The 18,018-nt window shown below is 37.0% G+C and overlaps 1 protein-coding gene across 1 annotated transcript in view; it reads right to left on the reverse strand.

Annotated features, from left to right (window-relative positions):
* LOC137633871 (uncharacterized) overlaps positions 1-16,393 on the reverse strand; it is a 31,745-nt gene extending 15,352 nt beyond the window's left edge. The window contains exons 1-2 of the mRNA XM_068366113.1: positions 16,265-16,393; positions 79-218 (exon numbers count right to left, since the gene is read on the reverse strand). Of these exons, the coding sequence (XP_068222214.1) occupies positions 79-218; positions 16,265-16,393 (269 nt within the window). The remainder of the gene's footprint in view (positions 1-78; positions 219-16,264) is intronic.
* Between the last annotated feature and the right edge of the window lie 1,625 nt (positions 16,394-18,018).

Consider the following 18,018-nt stretch of genomic DNA (forward strand, 5'->3'; position numbering starts at 1 on the left):
TATCACGACGTAGAAATAAACAAAGGAAACAAAGAATCACAACAAACAGGGTTAACAGTGTCAGGAGAAAGGGCTCACCGCATTTGGAAGTTGTGCATGCGCGTGACGTCGTCGTACTTGTGGTACGTGGCCTGGAAGAGAAGCAGGGATTCCACCCATTCGATCTGCACCGTCAGTTCTTTTCTGTCGTCTACGTAGGGGCTTGGTCCCTCTTTGATCTGTAAGGGGGGAGGATATTGAGGGCTTTTGATTGTCGTTATAGAAGTTATACGGAATTCATGATCACTTATAAGCATCACTTTATCTACTTGGATATGGAGGTTTACAGTATAGATGAAAAGATATCAGATATGGAATATAATTTTTCAAAGGATCTTAAGTGGTCAGTGGCTTCAAATATGGTAAAATGAGGGTAATGAAAAATAATATTAATAATGATAATTTCTACCATTTCTCAACAACATTAGTCATAACACATTCATAAAGTAAGGTTAGACGCTATAAAATACTTTTCACAAAGAGCTCATTAGCAGCATCATTAATCCATCCGAACACACTGCGTCATTTAAAGCTTCCTCGTCTTCTATTATTATTATTAATATCATTATTATTATTATTATTATTACTACTAGCTAAGCTACATCCCTAGTTAGAAAAGCAAGATGCTATAAGCCCAAGGGCTGCAACAGGGAAAAATAGCCCAGTGAGGAAATGAAGTAAGGAATGGATCGTTAGCACCTTATATCAGTCCTAAATCTCATTAACCTTCCCTGAGAGAGAAAGGGAGTCGCACCACGGACCTTGCAGACAGTGGATATTTCATTTATATATTGCTGTACCATATATAGTTTCCCGGTCCGCTAAAAACTCAAGAGTGATTAGGGTACTATAACATGTTAGATAACAAGCCAGGAGTCAAACCACGGACCTTGCAAACCAGTACCTAACGCTCAAACACAGGACTTAGCAACTGGGAATATCATCTGTAAGGCCATGCGATTCTGGAAGTTTTCTGAATAAGGTTCTCATCCACAATTTAGCATTGGATATTATATATATATATATATATATATATATATATATATATATATATATATATATATATATATATATATATATACATATATATATATATATATATATATATATATATATATATATATATATATATATATATATATATATATATATATATATATATATATATATATATATATATATGTATATATATATATATATATATATATATATATATATATATATATATATATATATATATATATATATATATATATATATATATATATATATATATATATATATATATATATATATATATATATATATATATATATATATATATATATATATATATATATATATATATGTGATTTAAATTGTCAAAAATATATCTTATGAGTAAGTTTGCATTTATCATCTTATTAATGATAATATAAATAATGAATCAGAAAAGATGTTATAACTCCTTTTCACTTAGTGCCAAGCGTATTCCCCCCAGCTGTGTGTATGAAGGGGTCCTATGTACTCCTAGGGATATGTGGGAGGAAGGGAGAAATATCCTACGAGAAAAGCTATTTACAGTATGATTGCAATTGCAAAGGATGGAACCTCCAATCCTGAATTCCTCCCTGGGGAGTAAACACCTCTCTGGGAACTTTAATCAAAGAGCAAATATGTCTTGGGGCATGAGGGATGGTGGAGGATTTGGTTTGGGGATGTGAGGAGGGAGAGAGGAAGGGCAATAGTCTGGGGATGTGGGGAAGCTGTGGGGAGGGAGAGAAGGCAATAAGAAAAATGAGAGGTCCTGTTGAAATTGGATTTTGGCAGTCATGGGGAGATTAGATTGTTGTTTTTATTTATGTCAAAAAGGAAGGTTTTTGTATTGGTCTTGAGAATGCAGTGCGTAGGCGCGGAGTTGAATTAGGCCTATTCATCCATTACTTAGAGGGACAGTGACATAGCATTTAGCCAATGTCATACTACCTTCCTGGACCAGCGTTCGATTCCCTGGCCGGCCAAAAGCTATTTTGAATATGAAAAACACGTCTAAAGGTGCAAAATTTATTTTTATTATTATTATTATTATATATATATATATATATATATATATATATATATATATATATATATATATATATATATATATATACATTTATAATATATATATATATATATATATATATATATATATATATATATATATATATATATATATATATATATATATATATATATATATATATATATATATATATATATAAATATGTATATAATCTAATCTGAAATTATTATTATTATTATTATTATTATTATTATTATTATTATTATTATTATTGAAATAAGCAGTTATCCCCAGAAGTCAGAACATACATTAAAGATTAAGCTGATATGGTAATTCCTTAAGTTGAAGTATGGGTTAGACAGTGACAAATGCAGTGTCTATTCCCTTGAAATTTGCCCTCTGAAAGCTGACATAAATCAAGCAAGGATTCTAAAGTAGACTTCTGTAGGCTGGCTTCAGAAAATCAAGGATTCTAATAGATAGACCTATGATTTAGGCTAACTCAAGCAAGGATTCTACACGCTGACTTATGCAAGGATTCTATAGGCTGACTTGAGTCAAGCAAGGATTTTATAGGCTGACTTATGCAAGGATTTTATAGGCTGACTTAAGCAAGGATTCTATAGACTGACTTAAGCAAGGATTCTATAGGCTGACTTGAGTCAAGCAATGATTCTATAGGCTGACTTAAGCAAGGATTCTATTGGCTGACTTGAGTCAAGCAAGGATTTTATAGGCTGACTTATGCAAGGATTTTATAGGCTGACTTTGAGTCAAGCAAGGATTCTACAGGCTGACTTAAGTCAAGCAAGGATTCTATAGGCTGACTTAAGTCAAGCAAGGATTCTATAGGCTGAGTTATGCAAGGATTTAAAGGCTGACTTATGCAAGGAATCTATAGGCTGACTTAAGCAAGGATTCTATTGGCTGACTTTGAGTCAAGCAAGGATTCTATAGGCTGACTTATGCAAGAATTTTATAGGCTGACTTATGCAAGGATTCTATAGGCTGACTTTAAGTCAAGCAAGGATTCTATTGGCTGACTTCAGCAAGGATTTTATAGGCTGACTTATGCAAGGATTCTATAAGCTGACTTGAGCAAGGATTTTATAGGCTGACTTATGCAAGGATTCCATAGGCTGACTTGAGTCAAGCAAGGATTTTATAGGCTGACTTATGCAAGGATTCTATAGGCTGACTTGAGTCGAGCAAGGATTTTATAGGCTGACTTGAGTCAAGCAAGGATTCTATAGGCTGACGTAGGCAAGGATTCTATAGGCTGACTTGAGTCAAGCAAGGATTTTATAGGCTGACTTATGCAAGGATTCTATAGGCTGACTTGAGTCAAGCAAAGATTTTATAGGCTGACTTATGCAAGGATTCTATAGGCTGACTTGAGTCAAGTAAGGATTCTATAGGCTGACTTGAGTCAAGCAAGGATTTTATAGGCTGACTTATGCAAGGATTCTATAGACTGACTTAAGTCAGCAAAGGATTCTATAGGCTGAATTGAGTCAAGCAAGGATTTTATAGGCTGACTTATGCAAGGATTCTATAGGCTGACTTGAGTCAAGCAAGGATTTTATAGGCTGACTTAAGCAAGGATTTTATAGGCTGACTTGAGTCAAGCAAGGATTCTATAGGCTGAATTGAGTCAAGCAAGGATTTTATAGGCTTACTTATGCAAGGATTCTATAGGCTGACTTGAGTCAAGCAAGGATTTTATAGGCTGACTTGAGTCAAGCAAGGATTATATAGGCTGATTGAGTCAAGCAAGGATTTTATAGGCTAACTTATGCAAGGATTCTATAGGCTGACTTGAGTCAAGCAAGGATTCTATAGGCTGACTTGAGTCAAGCAAGGATTCTATAGGCTGACTTGAGTCAAGCAAGGATTTTATAGGCTGACTTATGCAAGGATTCTATAGACTGACTTGAGTCAAGCAAGGTTTCTATAGGATGACTTAAGCAAGGATTTTATAGGCTGACTTTGAGTTAAGCAAGGATTTTATAGGCTGACTTTGAGTTAAGCAAGGATTCTATAGAATGACTTAAGGAAGGATTTTATAGGCTGACTTATGCAAGGATTCTATAGGCTGACTTGAGTCAAGCAAGGATTTTATAGGCTGACTTATGCAAGGATTTTATAGGCTGACTTGAGTAAGGCAAGGATTTTATAGGCTGACTTAAGCAACGATTCTATAGGCTGACTTAAGTCAAGCAAGGATTTTATAGGCTTATTTGAGACAGGATTTTATAGGCTGACTTATGCAAGGATTCTATAGGCTGACTTGAGTCAAGCAAGGATTTTATAGGCTGACTTATGTAAGGATTCTATAGGCTGACTTGAGTCAAGCAAGGATTCTATAGGCTGACTTGAGTCAAGCAAGGATTCTATATGCTGACGTAAGCAAGGATTTTATAGGCTGACTTTGAGTTAAGCAAGGATTCTATAGGCTGACTTGAGTCAAGCAAGGATTCTATAGGCTGACTTGAGTCAAGCAGGGGTTTTATAGGCTGACTTATGCAAGGATTCTATAGGCTGACTTGAGTCAAGCAAGGATTCTATAGGCTGACTTGAGTCAAGCAAGGATTCTATAGGCTGACTTGAGTCAAGCAAGGATTCTATAGGCTGACTTAAGTCAAGCAAGGATTTTATAGGCTGACTTTGAGTTAAGCAAGGATTCTATAGGCTGACTTAAGCAAGGATTTTATAGGCTGACTTATGCAAGGATTCTATAGGCTGACTTGAGTCAAGCAATGATTTTTTAGGCTGACTTATACAAGGATTCTATAGGCTGACTTGAGTCAAGCAAATATTTTATAGTCTGACTTATGCAAGGATTCTATAGGCTGACTTGAGTCGAGCAAGGATTTTATAGGCTGACTTATGCAAGGATTCTATACGCTGACTTAAGCAAGGATTCTATAGGCTGACTTGAGTCAAGCAAGGATTCTATAGGCTGACTTAAGCAAGGATTCTATAGGCTGACTTAAGTCAAACAAGGATTCTATAGGCTGACTTAAGCAAGGATTCCATAGGCTGACTTGAGTCAAGAAAGGATTTTATAGGCTGACTTATGCAAAGATTCTATAGGCTGACTTGAGTCAAGCAAGGATTTTATAGGCTGACTTGAGTCAAGCAAGGATTCTATAGGCTAACTTATGCAAGGATTTTATAGGCTGACTTAAGTCAAACAAGGATTCTATAGGCTGACTTAAGCAAGGATTCTATAGGCTGACTTGAGTCAAGCAAGGATTCTATCGCCTGACTTAAGCAAGGATTCTATAGGCTGACTTAAGCAAGGATTCTATAGGCTGACTTAAGTCAAACAAGGATTTTATAGGCTGACTTAAGCAAGGATTCTATAGGCTGACTTAAGTCAAGCAAGGATTTTATAGGCTGACTTATGCAAGGATTCTATAGGGTGACTTAAGTCAAGCAAGGATTCTATAGGCGGACTTAAGTCAAGCAAGGATTTTATAGGCTGACTGATGCAAGGATTCTATAGGCTGACTTGAGTCAAGCAAGGATTTTATAGGTTGACTTAAGCAAGGATTCTATAGGCTGACTTGAGTCAAGCAAGGATTCTATAGGCTGACTTGAGTCAAGCAAGGATTCTATAGGATGACTTAAGCAAGGATTCTATAGGCTGACTTAAGCAAGGATTCTATAGGCTGACCTAAATCAAGCAAGGATTCTATAGGCTGACTCAAGCAAGGATTCTATAGGCTGACTTGAGTCAAGCAAGGATTCTATAGGCTTACTTAAGCAAGGATTTTATAGGCTGACTTTGAGTCAAGCAAGGATTCTCTAGGCAGAATTAAGTCAAGCAAGGATTCTATAGGCTGACTTATGCAAGGATTTTATAGGCTGACTTATGCAAGGATTCTATAGGCTGACTTAAGTCAAGCAAGGATTCTATAGGCGGACTTAAGTCAAGCAAGGATTCTATTGACTGACTTATGCAAGGATTTTATAGGCTGACTTATGCAAGGATTCTATAGGCTGACATTAAGTCAAGCTAGGATTCTATTGGCTGACTTGAGCAAGGATTTTATAGGCTGACTTATGCAAGGATTCTATAGGCTGACTTTAAGTCAAGCAAGGATTCTATAGGCTGACTTGAGCAAGAATTTTATAGGCTGACTTATGCAAGGATTCTATAGGCTGACTTGAGTCAAGCAAGGATTTTATAGGCTGACTTATGCAAGGATTTTATAGGCTGACTTAAGCAAGGATTCTATAGACTGACTTAAGCAAGGATTCTATAGGCTGACTTGAGTCAAGCAATGATTCTATAGGCTGACTTAAGCAAGGATTCTATTGGCTGACTTGAGTCAAGCAAGGATTTTATAGACTGACTTAAGTCAAGCAAGGATTCTATAGGCTGACTTAAGTCAAGCAAGGATTCTATAGGCTGAGTTATGCAAGGATTTAAAGGCTGACTTATGCAAGGAATCTATAGGCTGACTTAAGCAAGGATTCTATTGGCTGACTTTGAGTCAAGCAAGGATTCTATAGGCTGACTTATGCAAGAATTTTATAGGCTGACTTATGCAAGGATTCTATAGGCTGACTTTAAGTCAAGCAAGGATTCTATTGGCTGACTTCAGCAAGGATTTTATAGGCTGACTTATGCAAGGATTCTATAAGCTGACTTGAGCAAGGATTTTATAGGCTGACTTATGCAAGGATTCCATAGGCTGACTTGAGTCATGCAAGGATTTTATAGGCTGACTTATGCAAGGATTCTATAGGCTGACTTGAGTCGAGCAAGGATTTTATAGGCTTACTTGAGTCAAGCAAGGATTCTATAGGCTGACGTAGGCAAGGATTCTCTAGGCTGACTTGAGTCAAGCAAGGATTTTATAGGCTGACTTATGCAAGGATTCTATAGGCTGACTTGAGTCAAGCAAGGATTTTATAGGCTGACTTATGCAAGGATTCTATAGGCTGACTTGAGTCAAGTAAGGATTCTATAGGCTGACTTGAGTCAAGCAAGGATTTTATAGGCTGACTTATGCAAGGATTCTATAGACTGACTTAAGTCAGCAAAGGATTCTATAGGCTGAATTGAGTCAAGCAAGGATTTTATAGGCTGACTTATGCAAGGATTCTATAGGCTGACTTGAGTCAAGCAAGGATTTTATAGGCTGACTTAAGCAAGGATTTTATAGGCTGACTTGAGTCAAGCAAGGATTCTATAGGCTGAATTGAGTCAAGCAAGGATTTTATAGGCTTACTTATGCAAGGATTCTATAGGCTGACTTGAGTCAAGCAAGGATTTTATAGGCTGACTTGAGTCAAGCAAGGATTATATAGGCTGATTGAGTCAAGCAAGGATTTTATAGGCTAACTTATGCAAGGATTCTATAGGCTGACTTGAGTCAAGCAAGGATTCTATAGGCTGACTTGAGTCAAGCAAGGATTCTATAGGCTGACTTGAGTCAAGCAAGGATTTTATAGGCTGACTTATGCAAGGATTCTATAGACTGACTTGAGTCAAGCAAGGTTTCTATAGGATGACTTAAGCAAGGATTTTATAGGCTGACTTTGAGTTAAGCAAGGATTTTATAGGCTGACTTTGAGTTAAGCAAGGATTCTATAGAATGACTTAAGGAAGGATTTTATAGGCTGACTTATGCAAGGATTCTATAGGCTGACTTGAGTCAAGCAAGGATTTTATAGGCTGACTTATGCAAGGATTTTATAGGCTGACTTGAGTAAGGCAAGGATTTTATAGGCTGACTTAAGCAACGATTCTATAGGCTGACTTGAGTCAAGCAATGATTTTATAGGCTTATTTGAGACAGGATTTTATAGGCTGACTTATGCAAGGATTCTATAGGCTGACTTGAGTCAAGCAAGGATTTTATAGGCTGACTTATGTAAGGATTCTATAGGCTGACTTGAGTCAAGCAAGGATTCTATAGGCTGACTTGAGTCAAGCAAGGATTCTATATGCTGACGTAAGCAAGGATTTTATAGGCTGACTTTGAGTTAAGCAAGGATTCTATAGGCTGACTTGAGTCAAGCAAGGATTCTATAGGCTGACTTGAGTCAAGCAGGGGTTTTATAGGCTGACTTATGCAAGGATTCTATAGGCTGACTTGAGTCAAGCAAGGATTCTATAGGCTGACTTGAGTCAAGCAAGGATTCTATAGGCTGACTTGAGTCAAGCAAGGATTCTATAGGCTGACTTGAGTCAAGCAAGGATTTTATAGGCTGACTTTGAGTTAAGCAAGGATTCTATAGGCTGACTTAAGCAAGGATTTTATAGGCTGACTTATGCAAGGATTCTATAGGCTGACTTGAGTCAAGCAATGATTTTTTAGGCTGACTTATACAAGGATTCTATAGGCTGACTTGAGTCAAGCAAATATTTTATAGTCTGACTTATGCAAGGATTCTATAGGCTGACTTGAGTCGAGCAAGGATTTTATAGGCTGACTTATGCAAGGATTCTATACGCTGACTTAAGCAAGGATTCTATAGGCTGACTTGAGTTAAGCAAGGATTCTATAGGCTGACTTAAGCAAGGATTCTATAGGCTGACTTAAGTCAAACAAGGATTCTATAGGCTGACTTAAGCAAGGATTCCATAGGCTGACTTGAGTCAAGAAAGGATTTTATAGGCTGACTTATGCAAAGATTCTATAGGCTGACTTGAGTCAAGCAAGGATTTTATAGGCTGACTTGAGTCAAGCAAGGATTCTATAGGCTAAGTTACGCAAGGATTTTATAGGCTGACTTAAGTCAAACAAGGATTCTATAGGCTGACATAAGCAAGGATTCTATAGGCTGACTTGAGTCAAGCAAGGATTCTATCGCCTGACTTAAGCAAGGATTCTATAGGCTGACTTAAGCAAGGATTCTATAGGCTGACTTAAGTCAAACATGGATTTTATAGGCTGACTTAAGCAAGGATTCTATAGGCTGACTTAAGTCAAGCAAGGATTTTATAGGCTGACTTATGCAAGGATTCTATAGGGTGACTTAAGTCAAGCAAGGATTCTATAGGCGGACTTAAGTCAAGCAAGGATTTTATAGGCTGACTGATGCAAGGATTCTATAGGCTGACTTGAGTCAAGCAAGGATTTCATAGGTTGACTTAAGCAAGGATTCTATAGGCTGACTTGAGTCAAGCAAGGATTCTATAGGCTGACTTGAGTCAAGCAAGGATTCTATAGGATGACTTAAGCAAGGATTCTATAGGCTGACTTAAGCAAGGATTCTATAGGCTGACCTAAATCAAGCAAGGATTCTATAGGCTGACTCAAGCAAGGATTCTATAGGCTGACTTGAGTCAAGCAAGGATTCTATAGGCTTACTTAAGCAAGGATTTTATAGGCTGACTTTGAGTCAAGCAAGGATTCTATAGGCAGAATTAAGTCAAGCAAGGATTCTATAGGCTGACTTATGCAAGGATTTTATAGGCTGACTTATGCAAGGATTCTATAGGCTGACTTAAGTCAAGCAAGGATTCTATAGGCGGACTTAAGTCAAGCAAGGATTTTATAGGCTGACTGATGCAAGGATTCTATAGGCGGACTTGAGTCAAGCAAGGATTTTATAGGTTGACTTAAGCAAGGATTCTATAGGCTGACTTTAATCAAGCAAGGATTCTATTGGCTGACTTGAGTCAAGCAAGGATTCTATAGGCTGACTTAAGCAAGGATTCTATAGGCTGACTTAAGCAAGGATTCTATAGGCTGACCTAAATCAAGCAAGGATTCTATAGGCTGACTCAAGCAAGGATTCTATAGGCTGACTTGAGTCAAGCAAGGATTCTATAGGCTTACTTAAGCAAGGATTTTATAGGCTGACTTTGAGTCAAGCAAGGATTCTATAGGCAGAATTAAGTCAAGCAAGGATTCTATAGGCTGACTTATGCAAGGATTTTATAGGCTGACTTATGCAAGGATTTTATAGGCTGACTTAAGCAAGGATTCTACTGGCTGACTTTGAGTCAAGCAAGGATTCTATTGACTGACTTATGCAAGGATTTTATAGGCTGACTTATGCAAGGATTCTATAGGCTGACATTAAGTCAAGCTAGGATTCTATTGGCTGACTTGAGCAAGGATTTTATAGGCTGACTTATGCAAGGATTCTATAGGCTGACTTTAAGTCAAGCAAGGATTCTATAGGCTGACATTAAGTCAAGCTAGGATTCTATTGGCTGACTTGAGCAAGGATTTTATAGGCTGACTTATGCAAGGATTCTATAGGCTGACTTTAAGTCAAGCAAGGATTCTATAGGCTGACTTGAGCAAGAATTTTATAGGCTGACTTATGCAAGGATTCTATAGGCTGACTTGAATCAAGCAAGGATTTTATAGGCTGACTTATGCAAGGATTTTAAATGCTAACTTATGCAAGGATTCTATAGGCTGACTTGAGTCAAGCAAGGATTTCTTAGGCTAACTTATGCAAGGATTCTATAGGGTGACTTGAGTCAAGCAAGGATTTTATAGGCTGACTTGAGTCAAGCAACGATTCTATAGGCTGACTTATGCAAGGATTCTATAGGCTGACTTGAGTAAAGCAAGGATTTTATAGGCTGACTTATGCAAGGATTCTATAGGCTGACTTGATTCAAGTAAGGATTTTATAGGCTGACTTATGCAAGGATTCTATAGGCTGACTTGAGTTAAGCAATGAAATTGTAAATAATCAATATAAAAAAACAGTTTAACTTTCAATGAATTTATCTAATGTTTTTGAACATTTATGGTTGATTTACTGTTCTCATAACTTGTGATCCCTATCAGATTGTGAGGGGTATTCATGTAGATGTATATAAAATGAATTTCCTTTTAACCTAAGGTTTATTTTGCTCAAGATCAAAACAAGATGACGTTTTCCCCTTTTGCAACAATTTGCAAAATGCAATTTCATGCAAGAAGCAACGACAGATATCGGTGTTCTTTTTCTGCTACAATTATTCAATGAGGCGAATTGGCATTCCATTATAAAAATCAAAGAACGTGTTGCAGAGAGAGAGAGAGAGAGAGAGAGAGAGAGAGAGAGAGAGAGAATTTACAAATCATTAAGGAAATCACCTGCTGTTAAAGTTGTATACACACATATATATAATAGATGTGTTTATGTGGTTATCTCTGTGTGTTACTGTGTACATACATATTTCCACATTCGTTAGAGCAAACCCCAGAAGAAAATCTGAGGCCCCCTTATTATATCAATGAAGGGAAATCCTTGTTGGGAGAGGATTTATCTAATTCAAGGTTCCTATTAAATCCCTTCCCTTTGGTATTAAATCCTTTTCCTTAATCCCCAAAGGATTCTGAGGATTATAAAGGACTGGCATTCTCAATGGAGGTATTCGAATAGTCTACATATTACCAGTAATGATAATTTATCAATGGTAGTATTTCTCGTATAGTCCACCTAATGGTAACAACGATACACTTATTCTACTCTACACTTTATTGGTAGAAGTTTTCGTTCGTCTCATAAATCATTTTGATATTAATGATGATAATAATGTTATCTGGGTTTATTTGTCTATAAGACCACGCTCTCCATTTACTGCCAAATTATGCAAAGCTATTGTTTCCCTCTATAACTTTTCCATGATTTAAAACAATTTGTCACACGGAAAACGAGTGAAAATTATAAAAAAACTATAAAATTATAAAAAATAACTAGCCTGGTTTCCTCACTAAACGACCTGGAACTGACATCGTCAACATCGTCAACCAAACGGAAGTTTGTGATGCCATTTTCAAACCAGATATGAAACTGAAACACAAACGATTGATCAAAGCAAACGACGACAAATTATATTTATTCAAAAGAAAACTGTTAAAAGAAAGGTGAAGTGAAAAGAAAACTCTTTAATTTTGGTCAAGAAATATTCATGAAAGGCTTTTGTTGTTGCCTACAAATATACACAAGAAGAAGAAGAAGAAGATTCAATGTTTACATCAGAGACAAAAGGTGTAGGATTAGCGGAACCGTTCTCTAAGAATAAGAATAAGAAAAATATTGCGGATATCCTCAATAAAAGAATAGGAGGTGAGATAGGCTATCCATGTCGTGTTCTTAAAGAATAATAAGATAAAAAGAATATGAGCAGAGACGTGAAGGGGGCACAAATGCCACATATGTCTCTGGGGAAGATTTAATGAGACGTAGAAAACGGTTCCGGTAAACATTATTTTTGGCGCCAAAAGACGATGATGAATCGCTACCATAGTAACCATATATAAACAGACCAGTATGGAGAGAGAGAGAGAGAGAGAGAGAGAGAGAGAGAGAGAGAGAGAGAATGCTTAATAATCTCTTTAGAGCTGAGTTGTTCTTTTTTCTTCTTCTACAAAGACTACAGAAAAGTCCACTGATTAATAAACTTTAAAAACTAAATGTATCACGAAATGGTTTGTTCTAATACATTCCTATTCACTTCAAGGGACATATCATTATTAGGTGAAGGTCTTCCGACTCTCTCTCTCTCTCTCTCTCTCTCTCTCTCTCTCTCTCTCTCTCATAGACACTACAGTAGATGAGACGTGCTAGGCTTGAACAAATACATTAAACTTTGTACGTAAAACTCGAAAATAATCAACTCTTTCTGATGCTTTATTTCTCTCACGATATTTTTCTTATTTACTCTTTCTTTTTCTTATCATCCACCTTTCCTATTAAACTCCCTTTTTATCTATTGCATCTTGTTTCCCCTTTTGTCCAATTGAGTTTATTCCTTCCGTCTTGTAATCATCATTTCCAATTTTTTTTTATTGTCGAAGGGGAAACACGATTGACAAACTCTACAGGAATTGAACACTAAATTTGACTTTTGCATCCAATTTCAAGTGTGTGGCAGTGGGACCTTAAGCACTTAATGAGGGGGTCTCTCTCTCTCTCTCTCTCTCTCTCTCTCTCTCTTAGGCTTTAGTAAGATTCGATAAGTATTGCCACACGATATCCTCTCTCCATGCTAAAGGATCCAGAAATGATGAAAAGAAACTCCTCCATTTTCATGTCTCCATTTGGACGTCCCAATCTCTTTCTGATCCTACCGAATCAAGGCTCCTGATTCAGAGAAAGGTCAATATGGAAGAGAGGGAATATCTCTGGCCCTATTTGCTCCCTAGTGGAGGAAGTTATTTGGGCCAGGTCATTAGGTAAAGACCCCTCTTGGACAGGCTCAGAGACTAAGGGCTTGCATTAACTTCGATTGAGAGCCAAAGGAGAATTGTTTTAGTTCAGAGAGAGAGAGAGAGAGAGAGAGAGAGAGAGAGAGAGACCCTGCTTGAATAGCAGGTGTCTTCCTTCATGATATGTAGATTCGGTGTTAGTTTTTTTATCCTCGCTCTCTCTCTCTCTCTCTCTCTCTCTCTCTCTCTCTCTCTCTCTCTCTCTGTTTTTTTTATTGTTATAGATAACAAATAAAACCATCACAAAAATAACGAAAACAAGAATAAGAACATGAATAGAGCAGATCTTTCTTGTAGAGAACCGCCATGTCAACAACAGACACAAAAATTCAAAAGATAAAAACTAGATCGCGAAATACTTTCTAGATTCCTCCATGATGACGTCATCACCGCTCCTTTAAATTCTTCGTCCGATTTCGTTTTGTTGTTTCGCCCCAAATCGACTTCGACAAAGGAAATTAGCGGTCGTTTGCAGGAAATTAAGTCTTCGGAAATGTATGTATTTATATGTAGAGAGTCTCTCTCTCTCTCTCTCTCTCTCTCTCTCTCTCTCTCTCTCTCTCTCTCTCTCTGTTTTTTTTATTGTTATAGATAACAAATAAAACCATCACAAAAATAACGAAAACAAGAATAAGAACATGAATAGAGCAGATCTTTCTTGTAGAGAACCGCCATGTCAACAACAGACACAAAAATTCAAAAGATAAAAACTAGATCGCGAAATACTTTCTAGATTCCTCCATGATGACGTCATCACCGCTCCTTTAAATTCTTCGTCCGATTTCGTTTTGTTGTTTCGCCCCAAATCGACCTCGACAAAGGAAATTAGCTGTCGTTTGCAGGAAATTAAGTCTTCGGAAATGTATGTATTTATATGTAGAGAGAGAGAGACTGTCTCTCTCTCTCTCTCTCTCTCTCTCTCTCTCTCTCTCTCTCTCTCTCTCTCTCTCTCTCTCTCTCGGGTGAGAGATTAATTGGGTAATTACTCTTCCTGCATCGAAGAGAGAGAGAAAGAGAGAGAGAGAGAGAATGCAGGAAGAGTAATTACCCAATTAATCTCTCACCCCGAGAGAGAGAGAGAGAGAGAGAGAGAGAGAGAGAGAGAGAGAGAGAGAGAGAGAGAGAATTCCTTCTTCGTAAAAGAATCATTAGTTAAATTCTTAACTCAAATCGGAGCGTGGAATCGAAGTCAAATGCTCCAACAAGATCTGAAGTCAATTCTTCCTTATTTATCTTAAATGCTCCGAAGTTAAAACTTCATGAAGTTAGAAATTCTACAAAATGCTTTTTTATTTTGTATTTAGGACTATTAGATATGCTCCCTTTTGTAGAATGTTCTTTGTTGGAGGTATCACAATGCTCACTTATGCTCCGACATTCAACGCTCCTTATTGCAAAGATTAAATCATATAAAATGCTCCAATTAATTTTAGAAAATCTATTACGATATGCTCTCCATATATATCATGTATAAGGAAAATATCCGAGCCCAAATGCTCCCATATGCTCCTCCGTTGGAGCAAGAGCATAGAGTCAACGCGCGCAATGTGGTGGGCCGAGTGTCAATGAAATTAGGCTAATTTGGGTGATAGCTTCTGACACCAGATGTCACTGGAGGTGATAAGCCAGGACATTACTGGGATGATGGTGAACTCTCTCTCTCTCTCTCTCTCTCTCTCTCTCTCTCTCTCTCTCTCTCTCTCGTTACCCAGACAGATGGAAAAACAAAAGACATTAAAAAGAAACAGATAAATGACTCCTCCTTTTCAGTGCAGAATCTAAGAACAAGTCAAACATGGCTTTGCTTTTCATGCAAGACAAACTGTGTCTCTCTCTCACTTCTCTTGCCTTCTGAATACTCCGCAGGGGGAACTTTGCCCTTCGCAGCTGAGGAATACAAAGTAGAGGAACAAAAGGAACGAGTTAACACAGTGTACCTTTCAGAAGAGAAGAGAATAAGAGGCAGAACACGAAGAAGTATTGTCGAAGGGTTTGGGTGGTGACGTCCATGATTCACTTATTGTTATGGAAGAAGAAGAAGAAGAAGAGCGATTTCTCTTTTGTTTACATTTTGGGAGATGTTTTGGTTGGGATTTACAATGCTATTAAGGTTTCTATTCTGGATTGGTTACGAATGTGACTTGTTCGGTTAGAGGGAGTTTTTTATTATATTATATATATATATATATATATATATATATATATATATATATATATATATGAAATAAGCTACGTAGTTATTTTCAAGAACCTTCTAGGTACAAAGAAACATTTCAAGAATAACGAATGGAAACCAAAGTGAACTGAAGAACGGTTTGATATCATGATATCTACTCTTTAGGTGTAACTGTGAAATGTCTTGTATTTATATTTGTTTTGAGTGATGAGTCGTTTTGTAAGGTTTGTGGGTGGCTCGACAGAATAAGTGGGCAGTAGTCATCACTCATTCATACCTTGACTTGTGAATCTGAAATGTAGTATATCAGGCACTTGCACACACACGCGCACACAATACTCAACTCATCAAATGACAATACAGTTAATCTCTCTCTCTCTCTCTCTCTCTCTCTCTCTCCTCTCTCTCTCTCTCTCTCTCCTCTCTCTCTCTCTCTCTCTCTCTAAATAATTCAAAATTTAACTTCATCAAAGCCAACATTAATAATGGCAATTTATTTTCAATTTATTTTCCCTGAGATAAACAAAACCTTTCCGGCCTTATCTTACGAATTGTAAGACTAGAAGCATCTTCCCTATCTGTCTAATTTCTCTAATCACTTTTATTCATTAAGATCTATACCCGACTTCTATTAAAAATCCTTTATGATACTTCTAAGACTCTTTCACTGGAGAATATCCTAAACGAAGATACTCAATTTCCTCTTTGAATTTCTTAGGTTGTGGTGGCCGATGTGGTAACGTCCCTGACTGGTAAATGGCAGACTGGGGTTCAAGTCCCGCAAAAACTCATTAGTTTCTTTGGTCGCTGCAATCTTACCATCCTAAGAATGGGGCATTTGGGAGAGCCTATAGTTCTATCTGCTGAGTATTCAGCAGCCATTGCCTGGCCCTCCTTGGTCCTAGCTTCGGCGTTGACATACTGATATATGGTCAGTTTCCAGGGCATTGCCCTGTTCTATAGGGCAATGGCCCTGTCCCTTGTCTCTGCCATTCATAAGTGACCTTTAAACCTTTAAATGGTGCATGTATGTATGTATGGAATTTGAAATTCCACTTCTTGAAGCAAATATTTTATGTTAAACAGGCTGACATAAGTCTCTTTTGATAGTTTATATATGACATATCTGTTTTGATGATGTTACTGTTTTTAAAATATTTTATTGTTAATTAATTCTCATATTTATTTATTTCCTTATTTCCTTTCCTCACTGGGCAATTTTTCTCTATTGGAGTCCTAGGGCTTATGGCATCCTGTTTTTCCGACTAGGGTTGTAGCTTAGCTAATAACAAAAACATCAACAATAAAAATAAATAACTTTCTAGAATACCATCACATGTTCTGCCAAGAGGCTTCACGAGTCTCTCGGAGATTCTTCTTTTTCTGCCAAGAGGCTCCAAGAGAGAGAGAGAGACTCTTCTTCCTCTGATGTTATCTTTGATAACACTTAAGAGTAATCTTAAAGGAGAAGAGTTTTGAGTTATCTTCAGAGTTATCAGTTATCTTTGGATAAGGGAAGTTTTGTTTAGTGTCGAAAGATGTTGGTTCAGATGAGGTCAAGGAAGGAAACTTGCTACAAACCTTTGTGGTCTGGTGCTAGGGGATAATGTGTTCAGGAGAGAGAGAGAGAGAGATAGATTTTCTCTTAAAGTACACAGGTATGTAATCAAACAAACAAGAATCTTAATACAGAAGAAGAAGAAGAAAAAAGAAAGACAAAAAGACCAACTCTCAAAAAGAGATAGTTAAACAGCAATTATGGAGATGGAGGCAAAAGAACAAAATTTATTCCATTTGCATTTAGTTATAAAAGTTGTCTCGAAGTCTTGAGAACATCTCAATATCTCTCAGTGAAGAAGTAAATTAAGAAATTATCTCTCTCTCTCTCTCTCTCTCCTCTCTCTCTCTCTCTCTCTCTCTCTCTCTCTCTCTCTCTCCTTAGAGGTGCGTTTATTTATGCAAGCGATTCCTCATCTTTTCTTTTGGCGCCAAAAAGATTGTTTACCGGAACCGTTCCCTACGTCGTCTTCAACGCTACTTCTTCCCCCCTTTAGAAACCTCTTTTAAATTTCCCTCTATTATTTCCCTCTCTTGAAGGGAAGTCACCTAATGTTCTTATTCGTATCTTATTTCCCTCAATGATTTATTATGTTTATTCCAAGATATTTTATAAGCTCCAAACTCAGTCTGTTTGTTGTGTTTAACTTTTGATGGTTTTTACGTTTTGAAGTTGACTTTCAGGAACAGTATTCTGTTTTCTTGTTTTCCTCACTGGGCTATTTTTTCTGTTGGAGATTTGGGTTGTATAGCATCCTGCTTCTCCAACCAGGGTTGTAGCTTAGTTATTAATAATAATAACAATCATAGGAAGGTTTTTTTCCTTTCACATATGACCCATCACTTTCTAAAACCAAGTTCTGTCTCTCGCCTCTTTTCCCAAATGTGTTTTTTCTTCCTTTATCAAGAGAATCATCATCTTCCTTAATCTCTTCAACCCATAATAACTTCCTTTACCTTTTATACATCTTGAAGGACAAAACCTGATAAAGGACTCATAGAAAATAGATCTGAAA

The sequence above is a fragment of the Palaemon carinicauda genome, chromosome 43, assembly GCF_036898095.1.
Source record: "Palaemon carinicauda isolate YSFRI2023 chromosome 43, ASM3689809v2, whole genome shotgun sequence".
In the NCBI taxonomy this organism is placed as follows: Eukaryota; Metazoa; Arthropoda; class Malacostraca; order Decapoda; family Palaemonidae; genus Palaemon; species Palaemon carinicauda.